At 38.7% G+C, this 18,888-nt stretch overlaps 1 protein-coding gene across 2 annotated transcripts in view; it reads left to right on the forward strand.

Annotated features, from left to right (window-relative positions):
- The first annotated feature begins 413 nt into the window (after positions 1 to 413).
- Positions 414 to 18,888, forward strand: part of SCFD1 (sec1 family domain containing 1) — a 52,126-nt gene continuing 33,651 nt past the window's right edge. The window contains exons 1-10 of one of the 2 annotated variants that reach the window (XM_069017733.1): positions 414 to 496; positions 5,551 to 5,621; positions 6,328 to 6,416; positions 7,406 to 7,496; positions 8,257 to 8,379; positions 9,467 to 9,554; positions 13,232 to 13,321; positions 14,490 to 14,545; positions 15,524 to 15,609; positions 17,354 to 17,453. In XM_069017733.1, coding sequence (XP_068873834.1) covers positions 466 to 496; positions 5,551 to 5,621; positions 6,328 to 6,416; positions 7,406 to 7,496; positions 8,257 to 8,379; positions 9,467 to 9,554; positions 13,232 to 13,321; positions 14,490 to 14,545; positions 15,524 to 15,609; positions 17,354 to 17,453 — 825 coding nt within the window. In that variant the 5' untranslated portion in view covers positions 414 to 465. Of the gene's footprint in view, positions 497 to 791; positions 1,145 to 5,550; positions 5,622 to 6,327; positions 6,417 to 7,405; positions 7,497 to 8,256; positions 8,380 to 9,466; positions 9,555 to 13,231; positions 13,322 to 14,489; positions 14,546 to 15,523; positions 15,610 to 17,353; positions 17,454 to 18,888 lie in introns of those variants that run through there. The other variant, XM_069017734.1, reaches the window with a different exon arrangement.

The raw sequence follows: 18,888 nt of genomic DNA on the forward strand, positions 1-18,888 counted from the left end.
CGAGTGGGGCTCTTCCCCGGTAGGATTTCTGTGAGGGCATGAAGGGAGGCGGGCCTGTGGGCATGTGCGTCCTGAGGCAGAGGAAAGCAAACTCGTGACTATATTCCGTTGTGATAACTCACTAAAATTTCACTACTTTTTTTGTAGCTAAATGCCTGGTTTTGAAACATCACTCCTTTCAGTTAGTTATGAGGTGGTCGTATTAAAGCTGTTTCTTGAAACTTCAGTCCGAGAGCATAAACTACCACCTCCTCAATAGAAAAAAAGACGGAAAAGGCCGTACCCGCCCTGTTCTCAGCCAGGGCAAAGCACAGGCCCGTGTTTTCAATCGTAGGCGGGCGGTCCCGGCTCGCCGCTGCCGAGGAGCCGGGCCGGGCCCGCCCCCGGCCTCAGGGTCCGCCACGTGTCGCGGCGGCTGCGCAGGCGGCGGGCGGGGCGGCGCGGCCGGGCCGGCGGCGCGGGAAGATGGCGGCCGGGATCCGGGAGAAGCAGACAGGTGAGCGCCTGCCCGCGGTCCCGCCGCGCGGGCGGCACCGGTCCGTCCCGGCGCTCTGGCGGGGAGCGGAGCCGGCCGAACGCTGCCGCTGCGGCGCCTGCCTCTGTCCCCCGGGGCGGGCTGCGGGCGCCGCCGCGCCTCCGCCGGGTATTCGCGCCCTCTCACCCGGCTTGGGTCTCCCGGCAACGGGGTGGCGGCCCCTCTACCGCCTTCTCTTCGCCTCTGCAGCGGCGGGCCCGGGACGGCGGGGCTCCGGAGCCTCGAGCCGCAGTTCTCGCAGAGGGACCCCGGCCCCGCTTGGGCCCCAGGCCCCGGGGACGTGGCCATAGGTGCCGCCGAGGTGTGGAAGGCGTCCCCGGGGCGGGACTTGGCCGGGCCCGGGCCGTGAGCGGTGCCTTCTCCCGCGGCCGTGGGAGCGCACCCTCCGTTTCTGCTTCCTTCTGCCGGTGGGAAGGATCGACGGAAAATAGCGTTTAATGGTGCAAAAATAAAGCTGCTGTTATTATGCCCGTGTTAAGACAATACAGCGGCATGCGAGCGTGTGCTGACCCTCAAGAAACTGAGAATACGATATTAACAACTAAACTGATTGTGCATGAGGATTTCTGCGAGTAAAGGATTTGTTATTCCGTCCCTTCTTACACATGGGTGAGAGTCCTTAATTGATTCTTCTCTGCCTTGATGCTGTTTTGTAAAGCCTTGAACATACTCCTGAAGCACAGGGGATGTCAACTCTGTAGTCCTCTACTTCCCTTGCTTGCGAAAGTTGTAGTCAGTAGTTGAGCTGTAATCATGTCACTTTCTCCTTGATGATTGTCACAGTCTCTGTGGACCTTAAATATTTACTAGTATGCTTCACTTTTTGGTACCAGTCTATTTTATAATCTCATTCCTGTGCCATCTACCATTGATAGTGCTATTTGATGTTACTCTGCAGTCCTTTGCTTATCTTCTCTTTGCTGTCTTTCTGATAAAGCCCATTTGCTTTGAGCTCATATTCTGTACAGCTTTATTCTTTTCTGTTCTCTTTCACCACGTTCATAGAGTAGTTTGGGTTGAAAGGGACCTTGAAGATCATCTCATTCTAATTCAGTGCCTGCTATGGGCAGGAACACCTTTCACTAGATCAGGTCGCTTAAAACCTGTCCTTGAACACTTCCAGGTATGGGGTATCCACAGGTCTCTGTACAACCAGTTCCAGAGCCTCACCAACCTCACAAGGAAGAATTTTTACCTTGTGTCTAATATAAAGCTACTCTCTTAGCTTAAGGCCATTCCCCCTTGTGCTATCACTACATGGCTCTTGTGAAAAGTCCCTCTCCAAGATTCTTGTTAACTCCATTTACTGGCATGTGCTATAAGGTCTCCCTGGAGCCTTCTCTTCTGCAGGCTGAACAAACCTACCTCTCTCAGCCTTTCCTCACAGAAGAGGTACTCCAGCCCTCTGATCATCTTGATGGTCCTTGTCTGGACTTAATCCAACAAGTTCAAGTTCTTCTTGTATTGGGCCCAAATGTGGACACGGCACTCCAAGTAGGATCTCACCAGAGCAAAACAGAGGGGGAGAATCCCCTCCCTCACCCTGCTGGCCACACTGCTTTGGATGCAGCCCAGAGTACAGTTGGCTCTCTGGGCTGTAAGTGCACATTGCCAGGTCATGTCATGCTTCTTCTCCACCAACACCCCCAAGTCCTCCCCAGGGTTGCTGTAAATCCATTCTCTGCCCAGCCTGTATTTGTGTTTGGGATTGCCCTGCCCTAGCTGCAGGAACTTGGACTTGGCCTTGCTGAACTTCCTGGGGTTTGCACAGGCCCACTTCTCAAGCCCGTCAGGGTGCCTCTGGATGGCTTCTCTTCTCTCCATCTTATTGAGGAGGAATTTCTTCATGCAAGGGGTTAAACATTGGAATGGACTGCCCATGGAGGTGGTAGAGTCACCATCCCTGGAGGTGTTCAGCTGGACATATCACCTGGTGCTGTGATCTGATTGACAAGGTGGTGATCAGTCAAAGGCTGGACTCACTGATCTTGGAGGTCTTTTCCAACCTAAATGATTCTGTGATTTTGTGACCACACAGAGCTTGATGTTGTTGGCAAACTTGCTGCAGGTGCACTCAGTCCCACTGTCCATGTCACCAACAGTTGTTACTTAATTATTTCAGTCAGCCTTTACACATGAATCCATGTTGTCTTCTGTTGGGAGCTAGATTCAACAACTAAAAGATACTCAGAAAAATGTTTCTTATCATTTAGTGATGCTATTACCATGCATGTGCACCATCTGTTGTGACCTTTATGCTGGTTCATAACCAGGATTGGTTTCATAACAAAAGCATATCATTGTGCAAGCACAGTAAAAACCTGATCCTTGCCCCGGAGAACATTTAGCATTAATGTAAATGAAATGGCAATGTGAATACAAAGAAAGAAACTCGGACACTTGCTGAATGTTAACATGATTGTCACAGCACATTACTAGTCTGATTTTCTTAGCAGAGAGCTTATGCAAAGTTTTACTTTAGAAGATAAACTCTGCAATGTAGCTGCCTCAACTCCAGTAGTACCAAAGTACATAATCGTACAGCTTTATATAAAATTGTTCATATGACTGAAGATGTCACCAGCAGTGAGGTGCCAAAGAATCCAGGAGCAGCCTGTAATCAACTTTCAGGGCTGCTCCATGGTCTTTAAAAAACAACAAAAAGGCATGAAGCAAGTAGAAGGCTGGAGTGCAGCGAGACTCAGAACTCAGTGCTAGCTTGGATTTTCCTACATTCATATTTCCCTGCTAGTAATGTCATTTGAAAGGGCAGTACACAGGAGGAAGCAGGACATCAGAAACACTGCCTGGCCTCGGATAGATCTGGTGTTAGGAAAGCCAAAGTTCTGCTGAGGTTGAGCTGTGCAGCATGTATCTAAAGAAAGGAGAAGGTTCTGCTGCAACATTAGTAGCAGAAATGTGAATAAGAAAAAACTTGGATCATTGCTAAATGGACCTGGTCTTTTAGTGGTCATAGACACAGATAGGGATGAGGTAACCAGTGCTGCTTTTGCCTCAATCTTCACCTACAAATGCTTCCAGGCCTTAGTGTCACTTTGGAGTCAATCATTGAGTGAATCCTATTAGAAAATACTTGTCATCACATGAAGGAAAAGGCATGCATGAATTTATGTATAGTAAATCATGCCTGACCAGCCTAATTACCTTCAGTGATAGAATGACTGGATTTGTAGGCAACAGGACAGTAGAGTATGTAATTTACCTTGACGTCAGCGAAGCTTTTGACACTGTGGTGCTACAGCCAAGTTAGGATATCATGGACTACATGAACGAACAACCAGCTGCATTAAAAAAACCGGTTGGATGGTCAGGTTCAGAGAGTTGTAATTAATCAGACATAATTACCTAGAGGCTGGTAACAACTGGAGCACTGCATGAGTGTATTCTGTGACCTCTCCTGTTTAAAATGTCTATCAGTCACCTGGAGGACAAGTCAGAATGTAGTCTGATTAAGTGTGCAGGTGACAGCAAACTAGGGAAATTTCTTCTACTTGAGGGCAGAGCTGCCATTTAGAGGCACCTAGATTGGCAAGAGGAATGGGCAAGCAGAGATCTTACGAAATTTAACAACGATAAATGTAAATTCCTGCACTTGTAAAGGAAGAACCCCTTGCACGTACAGGCAGCAGTGTACAGGGTTGCCAGACCAGAGAGCATCTCTGTCGAAAAGGCTTGTGAGGGGTCCCAGTGGACCATCAGCTGGAGGGAGTCAGCAGGGACTACCAAGGTGGTGAGGTGCTCTGGTGAGGCTGTAGCACTAAGGCTTGTTCTGCCTGGAGTTTTGTCCAGGTGGCTTCAGGGTGGACCCTACAGCAGCTCCCCAAGCCCTATGGGCAGCACTGAGAAGATGAAACCAGGCCCCTTTGTAGTGGTGTATGGCAGTAGGGTGAAGCACAACAGGCATAAATTGCATAACATAAACAAGATGTTCAAACTGGATGTCCGGAAAAGCTTTTTCTCCACAAGGACAATCAGTGCCACAGATTGCATAGTGTGGTTGTGGCATCTCCATCCCTGGAGACTTGACTGGATAAAGCCCTGAGCCTAGCCTCAGAGCTGAGCCTCCTTGGGCAGGAGGTTGGACTGGAGGTGTCTTCCAAGGTTCTCTCCAGTCTGACATGTCTTGTGATGCTGTAGATCCCAGGAACTGCACTGAGTATGTTCATTCAGCTGGAGTCAAAAGTTAATAGTTTCTGCACTCTCCATTTATGAGCTCAGTGGTATACATCACTCTAATCTCTGCAAGTTTTTCCTCTTTGTAAAACTCTGTGATGATTTTGTTACGAGTTTTAAGAGGATAGCCACTATAGCACATATAGTCTGCTGCTGCTTGTCAAAGTTGGGAGGTCAGCACATACTGTGTTGTTTAATCAGATAAATGAGGAAGGATTCATTATATAATAGATTTATAAATTAGTGGTAGGTGAAGCAATATGCTTTGGTCTGTATGGTGAATAGAAAGTTTAATTAAAGTTCATTCCTGTTTCAAAGAGTTTTCCTGCTGCAAACTAAGGCTATTTTTGTACCCCTTAAACTATAGTTCTCAAAATCTTTCAAACTGTGTACTGATTTTAGTCAGGCATAAAGGTATTTTTTGTTTGGTGTGTACAGTGTTGTTCCTGTGGGGTAGGAAAAGCAGATCGGGGAATAAAGCAAACTAGTTGCCACTGGACAGAATGCACCGTCAGGAAGATACTGGAATTATTTTTAAGGCAAACCATGTTAGAATGTAGCCTGTATAACTAAGAAGAGTTAATGTTTTAGAACTTGCCTCTTTTCTTTTTGCAGTGTCTTCTGGAGCCCATAAATTCTAGCTGATGTGAGCCACTTGTCAGTCAAAGCTGCATAAAAATAATGAAAATGTGATTTCTTGCATTTATATTTTGTGATGGTTTTCCTCTCAAGTGAAATGTATAATAAAATCCTGCTAAAGTGTTTAATCACTGTTGTTCAAGTGTAAAGAGATTAAAGCATTATTTGGCTTTATTTTCCAGTGGCTTTGAAACGTATGCTGAACTTCAATGTTCCTCCTGTTAAAAACAGCACAGGAGAACCAGTATGGAAGGTAAGAACTTTTGGAACCAGAATAGGAGAATTTTATAGTGTTCAGAAAAGTTCCGATTTGCAGATTTTAGCTAAATCAAGTTCATCCTTCTTACGCTATTAACTTGTGTAAAATTTTTTTCCTGTATTGTAAATATACAAAATCAAGTATCAGAATTGCTGAAAAAATACCTGAGTCAGAAAGAAGCCCAATGGAAGAACTATTGATAGCTTGAAAAAGCTGAGCTCAGGCTAGCTTTATTACCTTTAAAATTACTTGTAGTTTACGAGGAGTTTTTGCTACTACAAAACATACATTCTGTCTCTTCATCTGTTTTCTTTTTTCACTAATTCCTTTTTCTCTTACCTGATTTTCCTGTTGTTCTCTCCCAAATGCAGTCAGAAAAACTCTGCACATACAGTAACAAATTTCTGACAGCAAACTCTTGTTTGACAAGACATTTTTCAGGAGGTGGAAGTGATGATTCTTTTTCCTCCTTTATCACTGAGGGTTTTTTTGTTTGTCTTTTTTTCATATTTTATTTATTTGTAAGCACAAATGGAAGTCCTTGACAAATGAATGATTTATTATAAATTGGTAGATGTTTATTTGTTGAAGCACTTTTCAGGTTAAGATAGTAGTTCCCTAAACCTGAATTCCTGTATCCACTATATTCTACAGCATCCACTTTTTACAGCACTTTATAAGATGATGTGTATCTGTTCAGGTTCTCATTTATGACAGATTTGGCCAAGATATCATCTCACCTTTGCTGTCAGTGAAAGAGCTAAGAGATATGGGGATCACTTTGCATCTGTAAGTACTTATAAAAAATTGGGAATACTTTTCTAAAAAGAACATCGTTTAATGTTCACTAAAATAATGAACAAATCAGTGAAAAATCATTTACAAAATAAGTGCTAAAATAAAGATTATATACTGACTTGTTCCTAAAATCAGATGGCATTATTCAGAATCAGGGAGTGAAGATATAATTCCAAACACTGTTCAGTAGGATTTCTTGCTCAGTTCAGGAGGCCCTTGTTCAAAAATAAAAATTACCCAGTAGGTGTTCTTTTGGAATTTGTCTGTACAAATCCTTCTGTAATAACACATGTTAAAATTATATTGGCACAAACTGTTTCATGGGACTGTGTATGTTCTTTGCGTATCTTTTTACACGTAGATTTTACTTGTCTGCTGTCAAACATATGAAATCTTTAAGTATTATTTTAAGAGATTTCTCATTTCTTTTTCACCAGATTACATTTACCTAGTCCACTGTCATTCCTTAGCTGTGGTAATAGTAGTGAAGAAACTTTGAACATACATTTATTTTTTTACAAGTTTATTAACTTTTGCTAAGTAAAGGCTAGAAATGGAAGCACAGTTTAATATGCTGACACATCAGCAAAAACGTGAGAAAAACATCTAAGCACCTTGCCTTTGAGCAGGAAAGGCAAGTTTAATAGAATGAAATATACAGTGTTTTTTTACCATGTCAACAGTTCACATATGAACTTTGTGGATGCAGTATTTTAGCTTCCTCTGAATGGATAATCTGTTTTTGAAGATTTTTAAAGCCTTTTTTCAAGCTCTGAATAAACTTTGAAAACATCTATTAATATATTCAGCCAAAAGATATACAAATGTGATTTTCTTTCTTGCTAAAACTCTGGCTAAATATAGAAAGAAATTGTAGGAAATTATATTTGTCTGTACAAATAAATAGTTTCTTTAACTTGTATAATTTTACACATATCAGAGAAACAACCCATTAGAGATGTCTTTTTTCTTACTGTCAGGCTTTTGCATTCAGATCGGGATGCTATTCCAGATGTTCCAGCTGTTTACTTTGTAATGCCAACAGAAGAAAATATTGACCGAATGTGCCAGGTAACTTGCATGTGTAATGCTTCAAAGGAGTCCACACAACAGGGTGTGTGAAGGAATCCTGCACTCACCAGAGTGTAACTGTTATTAGCACATACTTGTCAGAAAAATATTACCCAAAATATTATGCAAAACTTCAATTTCCCAGCAACTAGAAGGGTGAATATATCTTGTGTGTTTCAGAGAGAGTTTTGGGTGTGAAAAGACAGGAGGCAGTGGGTACAAATAGTCCATTTAACATTAGAAAAACTTATTTTAATGAGGGTGGCTGAACACTGGAACAGATTGCCTGGACGGTTTGTGGAGTCTCCATCCTTGGAGAGGTTCACAACCTGACTGGACACAATCCTAAGCCACCTGCACAATTTGATACTGCTTTGAGTGGGAAGACTGGATTAGGCTAATCTCAAATTTTCACGTTCCTGGGAAGGAGATGGAAGGTTGACATCTTTGCCAAAGGAAGGAGAAGAGCAAAGGATATTTTTTGGTCAGCAGTAAGGTCTGGAATAGTAATTGCTGTCTTTCAGCTTAAATGTCATTTCCTGTTGTTTTGCAGTTCTGTGTTAGGTTGTTTATATCTGGACATGTAATCAAAACACTGTGTACAGAGCTGTATGAAGAGACAGCTAAGCACTTCTGAAGATTTAGTTTGACCGTGGATAACTTTAACATCACATAGCAAAAGTATGATTTCTTCTTTTAATTAGTCAGGAATGTATTAGTACTTATTCAGGAAAAGTGTTGTGATTTTTCTTTCTTTTAGGATCTTCGAAACCAGCTTTATGAATCTTATTATTTAAACTTTATTTCTGCCATTTCGAGAAGTAAACTGGAAGATATTGCAAATGCTGCTATAGGTGCTAATGCAGTAACTCAAGTGGCTAAGGTAAGAAAGTCCCCCAGTCCCTAATGTTAATACCATTACAGGTGTTACTGCATTCTTATCTTCAGGCATGCTGGGGAAAAAACAGAACCTACAGACATCCCAGTAATGCAGCTTAGTACCATACTTCAGCTGTCATAACTCCAAATGCTGCAGGACTTTTGTGCTGAATGATAAGAGGAGAAATAACAGTGGTTTCAGAGTATTCCTGATCTCATCAGCTGAATGAGTGCTTTCAGTGCATATATCTTGGGGTGGGGTTTTATCTCCTAAATACACAAAAAAAGCAGTGTGAGTGCAGTTCTCATTTGAAATAATATTTCATATATACACGCTTTTTTACACTCCTATACCTCTGATTTAAAGGCGTGTTTTACGGATTTACTTTTATTTTTGTTGAATGGCTGTACCAAAACCTGTAAATTATTAAGTAATATACTTAAATACATTCACTTTTTCTCACTCTGATTAGTACTACCGGCATGAGAGAAAGAACCCATTGTGAAATAAAATGAACACTACTAGTTTTGTTTAAGCCTTAGGTCATCAGCAGCAGGAAATTGCTGTAGCACTGAAAATTAACTTTCCTAAATCTGTTTTTTGGCTGTGATGTCTCATTAATAGTTTGTGCTATAGAGACATTTAACTTTTTCCTGAATGTACAGGTGTGTTACAGAAAAGTTAGAAGTCATGAGCTGTAATGTCTTATTGTTCAGATATTGCCCTCTTTCCTCTCTCTTGCCTGAGAGCTCAGTGCTGATTATGTTGTAGTCCTTATATTCATAAAAAGTGAACCTGTAATAATGAAATGTCCTCCATATGTGTTTTTTTCAGTCACACTTGGCTGCTAGAACTTTTTCCACAGAAACAGTTGAAGTTGGACAGTTCTGGCACTTTTCAGTCCTCTTAATATTTTGTGTTAATCATTGAATCCTTACACAGGCTTTTTAAATCATAAATTATATCTTGCATTTATTTCTTTGAATTGGTATTTCTGTAAAATGTTCAAAATTAAGTTGCAGTTAATAGCTTTTTTTTTTTTTTTATGCTTCACTCTGGACTATTCTGACCATTATTCCTTGATTTCTAGGTGTTTGATCAATATCTTAATTTTATTACTTTAGAAGATGATATGTTTGTATTGTGTAACCAAAACAAAGAACTTGTTTCATATCGTGGTAAGTAAATTTATATAGAAATTATACCAGAATGTCTGAAGTTGAAATTTACTTTTGAATTTGTAGCTAATAACCAGCAATTACTTCATTTTGCTTTGATCTGCTCAGAATTCAGGATAATCTGTTAGATGTATAAAGTTATGAAAGAAGCAGTTCTTAGATATTCATTTCAGCGTCTTTATCACATGGTGATTGTGATACTGAAAAATAAATACGTATTTTTAAATAACAAAGGAAAACTGTGGAATAGACATTTATGGATAATAACACTTTTTATACAAGGAATAATGATGGAAAAATTACATATTGTTTTCACATTAGATAGTCACTATGGATGGGAGAGGGCATTCTAGACAATAAGCAATGCTGATTGCTTCTGCAAGTATGTGAGCCAAGCATGTCAGCTGCTTCACAAAGTTTCAGAGTTGCAAGTGAAGTCAGCCTCCTGGAACTCTTTTTTTCTTCTCGAGACTTCTGTTCAACTTGATTTGGAACCTAGCAGGAAAAGCAAGTGGCTGCCTTAGGTCAGTTGCTTTGGTGCCATGGCAGCTCAAGTCAACATACATATTAGTTGTCATTATTATCCACATTATCTTCCTCCCTCCATTGTGCTGATTTCATGTACTCCTCTGACCCATTAATTGTGATAAATGTACAGGGAACTACCACTCCACCACTCCTGCCCCTTACTCTGGATGTTACAGGCTATGTTGTCTTGCTGCTTCTGCTGTAGTTTTGCTCTTCCTCTTCTCCAGAGAGCCAGTAATTCCAGAGCTGCAGTGTGTGTTTAATTGACTCTTTCCTTAGAAAATACCAACTCCTTTGTGTGATGTACAAATGCAATGCAACAGAAGAAGCAGAAGTTAAGATAGTCCTATTTTTGCAGCAGCTCCTCATTAGTATAGTCACAGTGTCACACAGCTAATTCTTGGTGCATGGAATACTCCCTAGTGACCAGGTAGAGGTGAGAAGTCTCTGTACGTATAATATTTGGCAGTGAGATTTTTCTCCTCTATTGCCCAATATCCAAAGTCAGTACCTTTCTTTAAAACCAGATCAATAATACTGAGTTGTGTCTCACACTGGGGATTTATTCCATTGGCAGTGTGAAGGGCGTTTTTGTTTGAAAAGCAGACTTTATTTTTTTCACTAAAGCCTGATATTAAGAGTTTTAATAATAATTGCTTTGTGATGCGTTCCTGTGTATATAAAGATACTCAATTGACTGTCATAAGATTGCTTGTGCTAACAAGGAATTTGAATTAAAATGACTGAAAATGTTTTGCACCCATCAGTTTCTATCTGGCTTGTTTTCCTCTCTGGGGCCGCTGAAATTTGCCACCATGTTTAAACCAATGTAGAAGTGGGCTGTTTCCAAAAGCTCATGGAACAGAAACCTGATCTCCCACAGAGAGTGATGAGTTTTCCATTAGAGCTCAGTAGCTGATCTGTCTTATTGTGTGAGTTCTAGATCTGACACAGACAGTCAGTAGGAGTGCAGAGGTGAGGAAGAAGTGGGCTTTTTTTGCCTGTGGAGAGTATAGCAGGAGCCGGTTTCATCATCTACAAAAGTCAGTGTAAATCTGAGGGTACTGAGTGACGGCTGCTGTTCTTGCAGCAGCACTGCTGCGTGCCCACGAATGTATCTGAATGGGTGAACCAAGAGCAGATACAACAAAACAGGTTAAATTTCAGTTCCGTGATTTCTTGGCTATATGACTGCTTTTACAGAGAGGTAATGTCAGGACAAAAAAGCATGATAAAATCCTTCAATTATGTGAAAGGCTTTCATAGACAGAAGGGGCATAATACATGCTCTTTGTTTAGTAAGGGAGAAAAAGTGATGAGTGTGAATGCAACGAGAAAGCTTCTGATCAGATATTAGGGGCACTTTCTGATTTTAAAAATAGTGAAATATTAGATTACCTGTAAATGTTATGGTATTTTTATGTCTGGGAAGCCCTTTGAATTGGTTTAGATGCAGAAATTACATGGGTTTAACTCATCTTTGGAAAGGAGGACCAACTAGATCATCCCTCAAGCTCTCTCTGGTTCTGTTTCTCTAAGACTGTGTAGAAGAAAGAGTAAATGAGTAATATTGGTATAAAGTTGATATTTGAGATATGCTGTTTCATGCTATTTGAATGCTTCTTTACCATTCTTTACAATTTGGTTCAATTTTGTAGTGCAACAGGAAAATGTAGGAGACCTACGCTTACTTTGCTGTAATAGATGCATTCCCCATAACCTTCTTAGAGTGGAGAGAGAGAAATGTACAGAAAACATGGTAAAACATTTTACCAAAAGATTCTTAATGAAGTTTCTCAAAGGTTGATCTAAGGAGCAGTAATAATGAGTATCTGTGTTGGTTGCTATGGTACAAGAAAAGGAATGTGCTCATAAAATGTGCATGTTAGACAAAATTAGAAGGCACTGACAGTATGCAGATTACAGGAACATTAGAAATGAGTACTTTAAACATAATAACATGATGGGAATTAAATTTTAGAATTGGAAAAGGCAAGAGAGTAAAAGTAAGGTTTTTTCACCCCTATAAACTGGGAGACCATTAGTTAGAGATAAGTACAGAATTATAGCCCCAGTGAATTTCAAAGCTTTGTCATTACAGAAAAATACAGATTTTGGGAATGGTCTGCCTTTCTTGGTGCTGGTATTTCAGAAACTTGAAAATTCTATTGCTGCTGTCAGCCTAGTCAAAACTTTGGCTTGCTAAGTATAGTTGCTGAAATATAATCCACATCTCTAAAGTTCTTAGAGGAGAAAAGATGGGGGGAAAAAAAAGCACCTTTTAAGTTAGAGAATGGTTATGGCTGGCCATGCATAAATTTAGAATGAAATGCTTATTAATGTTTAGAGCTTTGAAATTCATTTTTGAAGAAAGAGGATACGACAGATAATTATGAGAGAAATTTTTAAAGGTAAAGTAAAACAAACTGATGGAATTTATGGCATGAACCCTGAGATAGTGCTTGACTTGAGGTCTGTGATAAGATTTGGTTTGATGTTGCCTGTTGGCTCTTATATTCTTGTCAGGGTTAGTTACTTAAGAGAAATGTTGCTGCATGTCTTCTGTTCTGACCTAAATGCGGGAGGGAAATCTCTCTTATCTGTCAAGTAAAATGTTTTATAACTTGGGAATTACCCCTAATCTAGAGACTGACAGTAAATTTATGAGAAAAAAAGGAATCTCGATACAAGAGGTGGGATTTAGAAATTCTGAATATAGATAACTAAATACTATAATTAAACTACACAGGTAATTTCTGAGGATTTTTTTCCTGAAAAATGTTTGTCAAGTGGATGGCCATTTCTCTTCTAGAACATGTTTCTTAGTAGGTTTTTTGTTAATGCAATACTAACACAATCCAAAAGATAACATATGCAGTCAGAGAGACTTGGAAATGATTGTGTAGTGTTTGACCTTATACAGCAAGCATTAATTAAGTTCTCCCAATTTTTTTCTCAAAAAAAAAAAAAAAAGGGGGGGGGGGGGTGGAAACTAATAGATGTGCTAAGCGGGGCATTTCAGGATGTAATCTCTTCTGCACCAAAATCTGTTGACTACTAACAGCCATCAGATTAGAAGAGGTTTGCCTTCTCAGTATTAAAGTGGCATGAACTTATTTAACCCTATTTTTTTTCCCACACTGTTATAGCCATTAACAGACCAGATATAACAGACACAGAAATGGAAACTATAATGGACACTATTGTTGATAGTCTCTTCTGTTTTTTTGTTACACTTGGTAAGTTTCCAAATTCTAGCATATTTTCCGTATTCAGTGAGATGACTAGAAGTCTAGTGATTTCATACAGAAAATTAAATGCAGAATTCAATCTGTGACCAAAATCTCATTAATTCACAGGGTGGGATAATGATCTTGCTCAAATTATTGCTTTATATCACTGTAAAGTACAATAAGGGCTGTCCTTCATGGGATTTGAGTCTTAGTCTTCAGTATGAATGGGAGAAGAATACTGAAATGCAAAGGTTTGGGTTCACTGTTTTAACAAAATCCTAGTTTGCAGTGAAGATAATAGTACTTTGAGTTTGGATTTGTCATTCTTAAAAAAAAAAAAAAAAAAAAACAAAAACGAAGTTTTAAAAAAAAAACACTGCAGAATTAGAAGAAAAAAAACTCCTCTCACAGACCCTGCAAAGATCTAACTGAAATAACTCCAGGAATAGGAAGATATATTAAGTTTGCTTATTTTATTGTGAGTTTCCTTGATGCTTAGCTGATACATTTTTCATGTGATGGCATTTAACTTAAGCTCTAACTGAAACTGGTCTGTCTGAGATAGCTGGCCTACAAGGGGAGTTGGGGATTGCTATGGGGCAGTCTGTTCAAGAGAGATTCCCTTGGACCTATTCAGTTCTTTCAAGTGTTAGTTGATACAAATTGAATGTTTTTCCTCAGTCACTTAAACTGTATGGTTTTGGAATTTTCCTATTTGTATAGATAAGTGAGAAACAGTAGCTAAATATTTCAAAACCTGAAAGTCAATGGAAAATGTGCTTTTGAAAATAGCATTACCATGCAGTGAGTTGTAACAGATATATTGTGCTGGTGGTGGTGGTATAATACTTACTACTGTGTTCGAGGGACTTCTAACCTTTTGAAAAATAGCTTTTAATGCATCTGTACAAGATAATTTGTCCCCTCCACAGTACATTAGCTTTCTTTCTAGTATACACTGTATTTCTCATAAATTGCTGTATGGGGTATTCACTTACTTTTGTAAAACTTTATTTAATATTTGTATATAGCATTTTTTGTTTCATAGATAAAGATTGCAAGAGAAAAGTTTGTATTTAATCACAGAATGTTAGTAAAAATTATTTATAAAAAGTAAAGTAATACAGAATCTGAAAATTACAATGCATGTAGAAGTCAATGTATCTTTTATTAGGCGCTATTCCTATAATCAGATGCTCAAGAGGAACTGCAGCTGAAATGGTGGCAGTGGTAAGAACTGTTTTTCTAAACACCTGTCATTGCTTTAAAACTTTCCAAACATCACTTTGACTTTTCTCAGTACTAGGCAGAGATCTAGTGTCATTGTATCCTTTTCCTTGTGAAGGAAATAAAACTGGAAAAGAGATACATCCATTTTCCTTTCTCGGATTTCAGTTCCATGGAATTTCTGTAGAAACTGTAATGTTAGGGAATCAAATTATGAGAAACTTAAATAATTATTCCTAAGCTAGAGTTTATCAAGATTTTCTGACAGACATTTTAATTAAGATGCATCTACACAGTTTAAAAAGTGGCTGTCAGGCCTGTGTTACTCTCTGTGTATCATCAGTAAGACATTTTTACCTATCTTGCTGGGAAACCCTGTAAGTACAAGAGGTTTTTAGTATATCAAATTAAGCTGACATTGAATTTGATCATCAAATACGGATAAAATGACCAAAAGAAATCACAATTAGCAATCTCTACAGAACTGTCTTCATTAGGAGTCACTGTGGTTCATTTCTTCTATCTTCTTTGCATCTTCTTTGTCAGTGAAATGATAATACTGATTAAACCTAAGCATGCAGTGTGCATGCACTCATATTGAAGATAATGTCATTTTTATAAAACAATTGTGGGGCAGTGTCTGACAGCCCAATTTACTGCTTCTGCTGTGGTTCCCTCTTGATGCCTCCTACTGGTGTTTTCTACTTGCATGTTTAGGGAAAAGGTGCTAATTGTCTGGCAGGAGATTAGTAGGCATAAAGGAAACATCTTCAGTGTAGTCCTGGACATCGATATAAATGCTGGAGCGAGAAAATAGATGTAAGATTTCATTCTTTCCCATGTGCACTGGACCTAGTCTTCCTGCAGTGAAAACATTTATAAACTACAGAAACTGCACAATAAATCTTTTAATGTTGATCATGTAGAGAGGTTAGGAAGCCATTGGTTTGTTAAAAGTGGTTCTGTTTTTCCCCTCCTCAGAAATTGGATAAGAAGCTCAGAGAGAATCTAAGAGATGCCAGAAACAGTCTTTTTACAGGTGACACACTTGGAGCTGGCCAGTTCAGGTATTGTGTTAGTAATTTTATTTTTCATATTTCAGTTGTCTTGGTAAGTCACCACTGTATTGAAAACTGTATTGACATGGATGTGGTTCAAATTCTATATTAAAAGAATTTACATACTTTTAAGGGAGTTTTCTGTCTCACAGCATAACCCATTTTAAAACTTTTATAACTAATAAGTGTATGGTCCTAGGACAGTAAGTCAAAAATTATGTTATGAACCAGTTAATTTTGTTCAGCCTCTAAACCCAGCAAGAGCCAAACTTCTGGAAATGCACTCTGTTTACAGGACTGTGAAATGCCGTTGCGTGCCTGAACATATCTCTTAGCAAAAGAACATATCTCCTTTAAAAGAAAGAAGGACCCATTTTCTTGCCTGTGAACAGTGTTACCAGTTTAGTTATGTCAAAAGCAAGTGTTTCTCAGCTGATCCCCCTCTTGACCAGAGGAGGGCTGCTTGAGGACTACCACTTGGATAATTAAGGTCTGTTAAAGTTATGACTATTTGAATCCTTTAAAGATGCTTGTGTGCATCTGATAATGCGTTCTCAGTAGCATCCCTGTATACTGTTGCCCCCAAACAGCTGAATACTCCATAGGCTGCCTTAGGAAGGTGTATTATAGGAGTTTATACTGTACATGGAAAAGAGGACATGTATTGGCAAGACTGTAGCTGAAGGCAATTTATAATCTCCTAACTGGGTATGAAACAGTCATCCTACTTTTATCTCAGATTAAAATCAGAACTTGGATAAAAGGCACAAAAACATCAAAGCTGGCAAAAGGAATGATTGAAAGGAGAGAGAATAGTTGTGAAATACCAGTTTCTTGATTTTCATGGGAACTGAATTGTAAGCAGTGCTTTTCCTTCAGAGGCATGGCTTGTTTTCCTGGTAGTGTAGCATCATTGCCCTCAAAATTAAAATGCAAGGTAAAGGAAGCATAGGAAAGTTTAAGCAGTTGAATGGCTTCAGGTCTCTAGTTTGGTTTTTCAGAATCAGGTGACTAAGGTTCTTGAGATTATATATTTAAGTGAATATACTTTAAGGAAATCCAGAGCATGGAATTTAAATGCTTTTACTCTGTTCAAAGGCACTTTAACTGGCATGTTTGCAGAAATAATGTACTTAAGAGAAATATATGTAATAATGTTCTGTTAGCTCACAGTCTTCCTATCTTCACTATAAATTTTTCATGTAGCCGTAACTCAAGACCTTTAGGCATGAATGCATTCTTTTACCACAAAATTGGGTACTGATGGAATTACCACAGTGCGTCTCAGAAGTTCATAATTTATTTTTATGGACTTTATATACAAGCAAAGAGAAAAGTGAACTTAAAAACCCTTGGAAGTGAGATTTTATGTTTGAGGATTGTAATGGGAATTAAATATTACCACTGAAACGGTTGTTTGGAACTCAAATGTGTATCCACACAAAGATGTATTGGTTAATACCTAAAAAGCTAGTTGCTGTTCAGTGTTTTGACTTCTGCTCAGTATTTATATATTGATAATTTCACTTAGTACAAAATAAAATAATATTTTTATCATTACTAAGATTTGATTCATGTAATTTATCATAGTGATCAGACCCAGTGACTTTGGGGCAGGCTGGAGTGGCTCAGCAGTAGGCAGTTTTGTTTTTATCTTGAAATATGATATAGGAGGTCGCTGATATCACTCAGGATGTTACTGGGATGTTTTAACCATGTTTAAAGAAGTACTAACGAAGTGTCATCTTTTCAGCTTCCAAAGGCCCCTATTAGTCCTTGTTGACAGAAACATAGATTTAGCAACTCCTCTACATCATACTTGGACATACCAAGCTTTAGTGCATGATGTTCTGGTAAGGATAAATCTGATTTTGTTACCAAAACTATTTTTTCATTCAGTTTGTTGTTAAACTTATTACCAGATTCTCTCTTAATCCAAAATCTGTTTTGTCTTTTTTATTTGGAAGTTCTTTTAATAAAGTACAACTTGGAAGATTTTCTCTAGAAGTTTTATTTAGCAATAATTGCTAAAATATTTAAGAAGTTGAAATCTTGATACCATCTAAAGATAGCTAATTCAGCAATCCTGCCTTTTTCTTCAGTAGCTCATGATCTGTATGTTATATAATATCCAAGCTCCATTAAGTGCAATTCAACTTTGAAAAAGAAGTGCTTTTAATGTGTTTTAAAACCGATTTTGGTTTTAGTTTGAACTTCTAAAAATACTTTTTCCGGTTTTTCTCCACAAGGTGGTGTAGGTGTTCAGTGCAGAGTGGTATATGATCCTACTGTAAGGAATCTAAAACAGATTTTTTTAAAAACTTTTTTTAAACATTTAGATAGCCTTAAGTTGCCTTTATTTCCTCAGGTTTATTTTATAAAACCAATACTAGAAACGTACTTCAATGATAGCTCATTCCATTTACCTCAGATTTGTGCATTTTGTCTATAGGTGTGGAGTAAATAATAATTAAAAAAAAGTAAGAGTGATTAGTATCTGGAGGCTTTTTTTGTACTGAGACCTATTTTTGAAAATAATTTCAAAATCTATCTTTGAGAATTATTTTTGATTTATTATTGAGACTGTTAGAGGCAATACATGAAATATGCGCGTGTGTGTATGCGCTCATCTGCAAAGTTGATGGTGAACTGTATAGTCACACACAGAGTGCATTGCTATGATGAAAATATTTCATCACTAATGGAATGCTTTAGGGCACTTGTAAATCTTATTTTATGTAATTAATTCCTTATAAGAAGTCCTTTCCTCTTAAACTTAAGGGTGCTTTATACAATAAACAATTTTTGGCCTAGTTTCTTCAGGAAAGGCATATCTGAAAAAAACACATTTTGCACCGAGTTTTCTCCAGTAGGTGTTGAACTGGCTAGAGACTTGCAGGTAGAAGTATTGAATTTCTACAGGTTTCTTTCTGAACTAGTGTTGGGTGGCCTCAGGCGTGAGTTGGGATAGGACTTCAGTTCATCAGGATGCAGATCAAAGGTACTGGAAGCTGAGGACAGCTAGTGCTACAAATATGGTGGGGTATTAAAACGACACTAGAAGACTTGCTCAAAGATCATTGGACATTTATCTCTACTGCATCAGGCTTCAATAGTTCTCTGGACCAACTTGTTAAATGCTGCATCTTAAAAGTGCACAGGATTATGGTTTTTTTAGTGAAATTGTAACCAAGTGGTCTGTGGTTCCATGAAAAGGGCAAAAGTTTAATTTCAAAACCAGTCAAGTTATTCATCTTAAAGGCAAGCCTGCCAAACTCTTCACATGCT

This window comes from Aphelocoma coerulescens, chromosome 5 (genome assembly GCF_041296385.1).
Source record: "Aphelocoma coerulescens isolate FSJ_1873_10779 chromosome 5, UR_Acoe_1.0, whole genome shotgun sequence".
Lineage (NCBI taxonomy): Eukaryota > Metazoa > Chordata > Aves > Passeriformes > Corvidae > Aphelocoma > Aphelocoma coerulescens.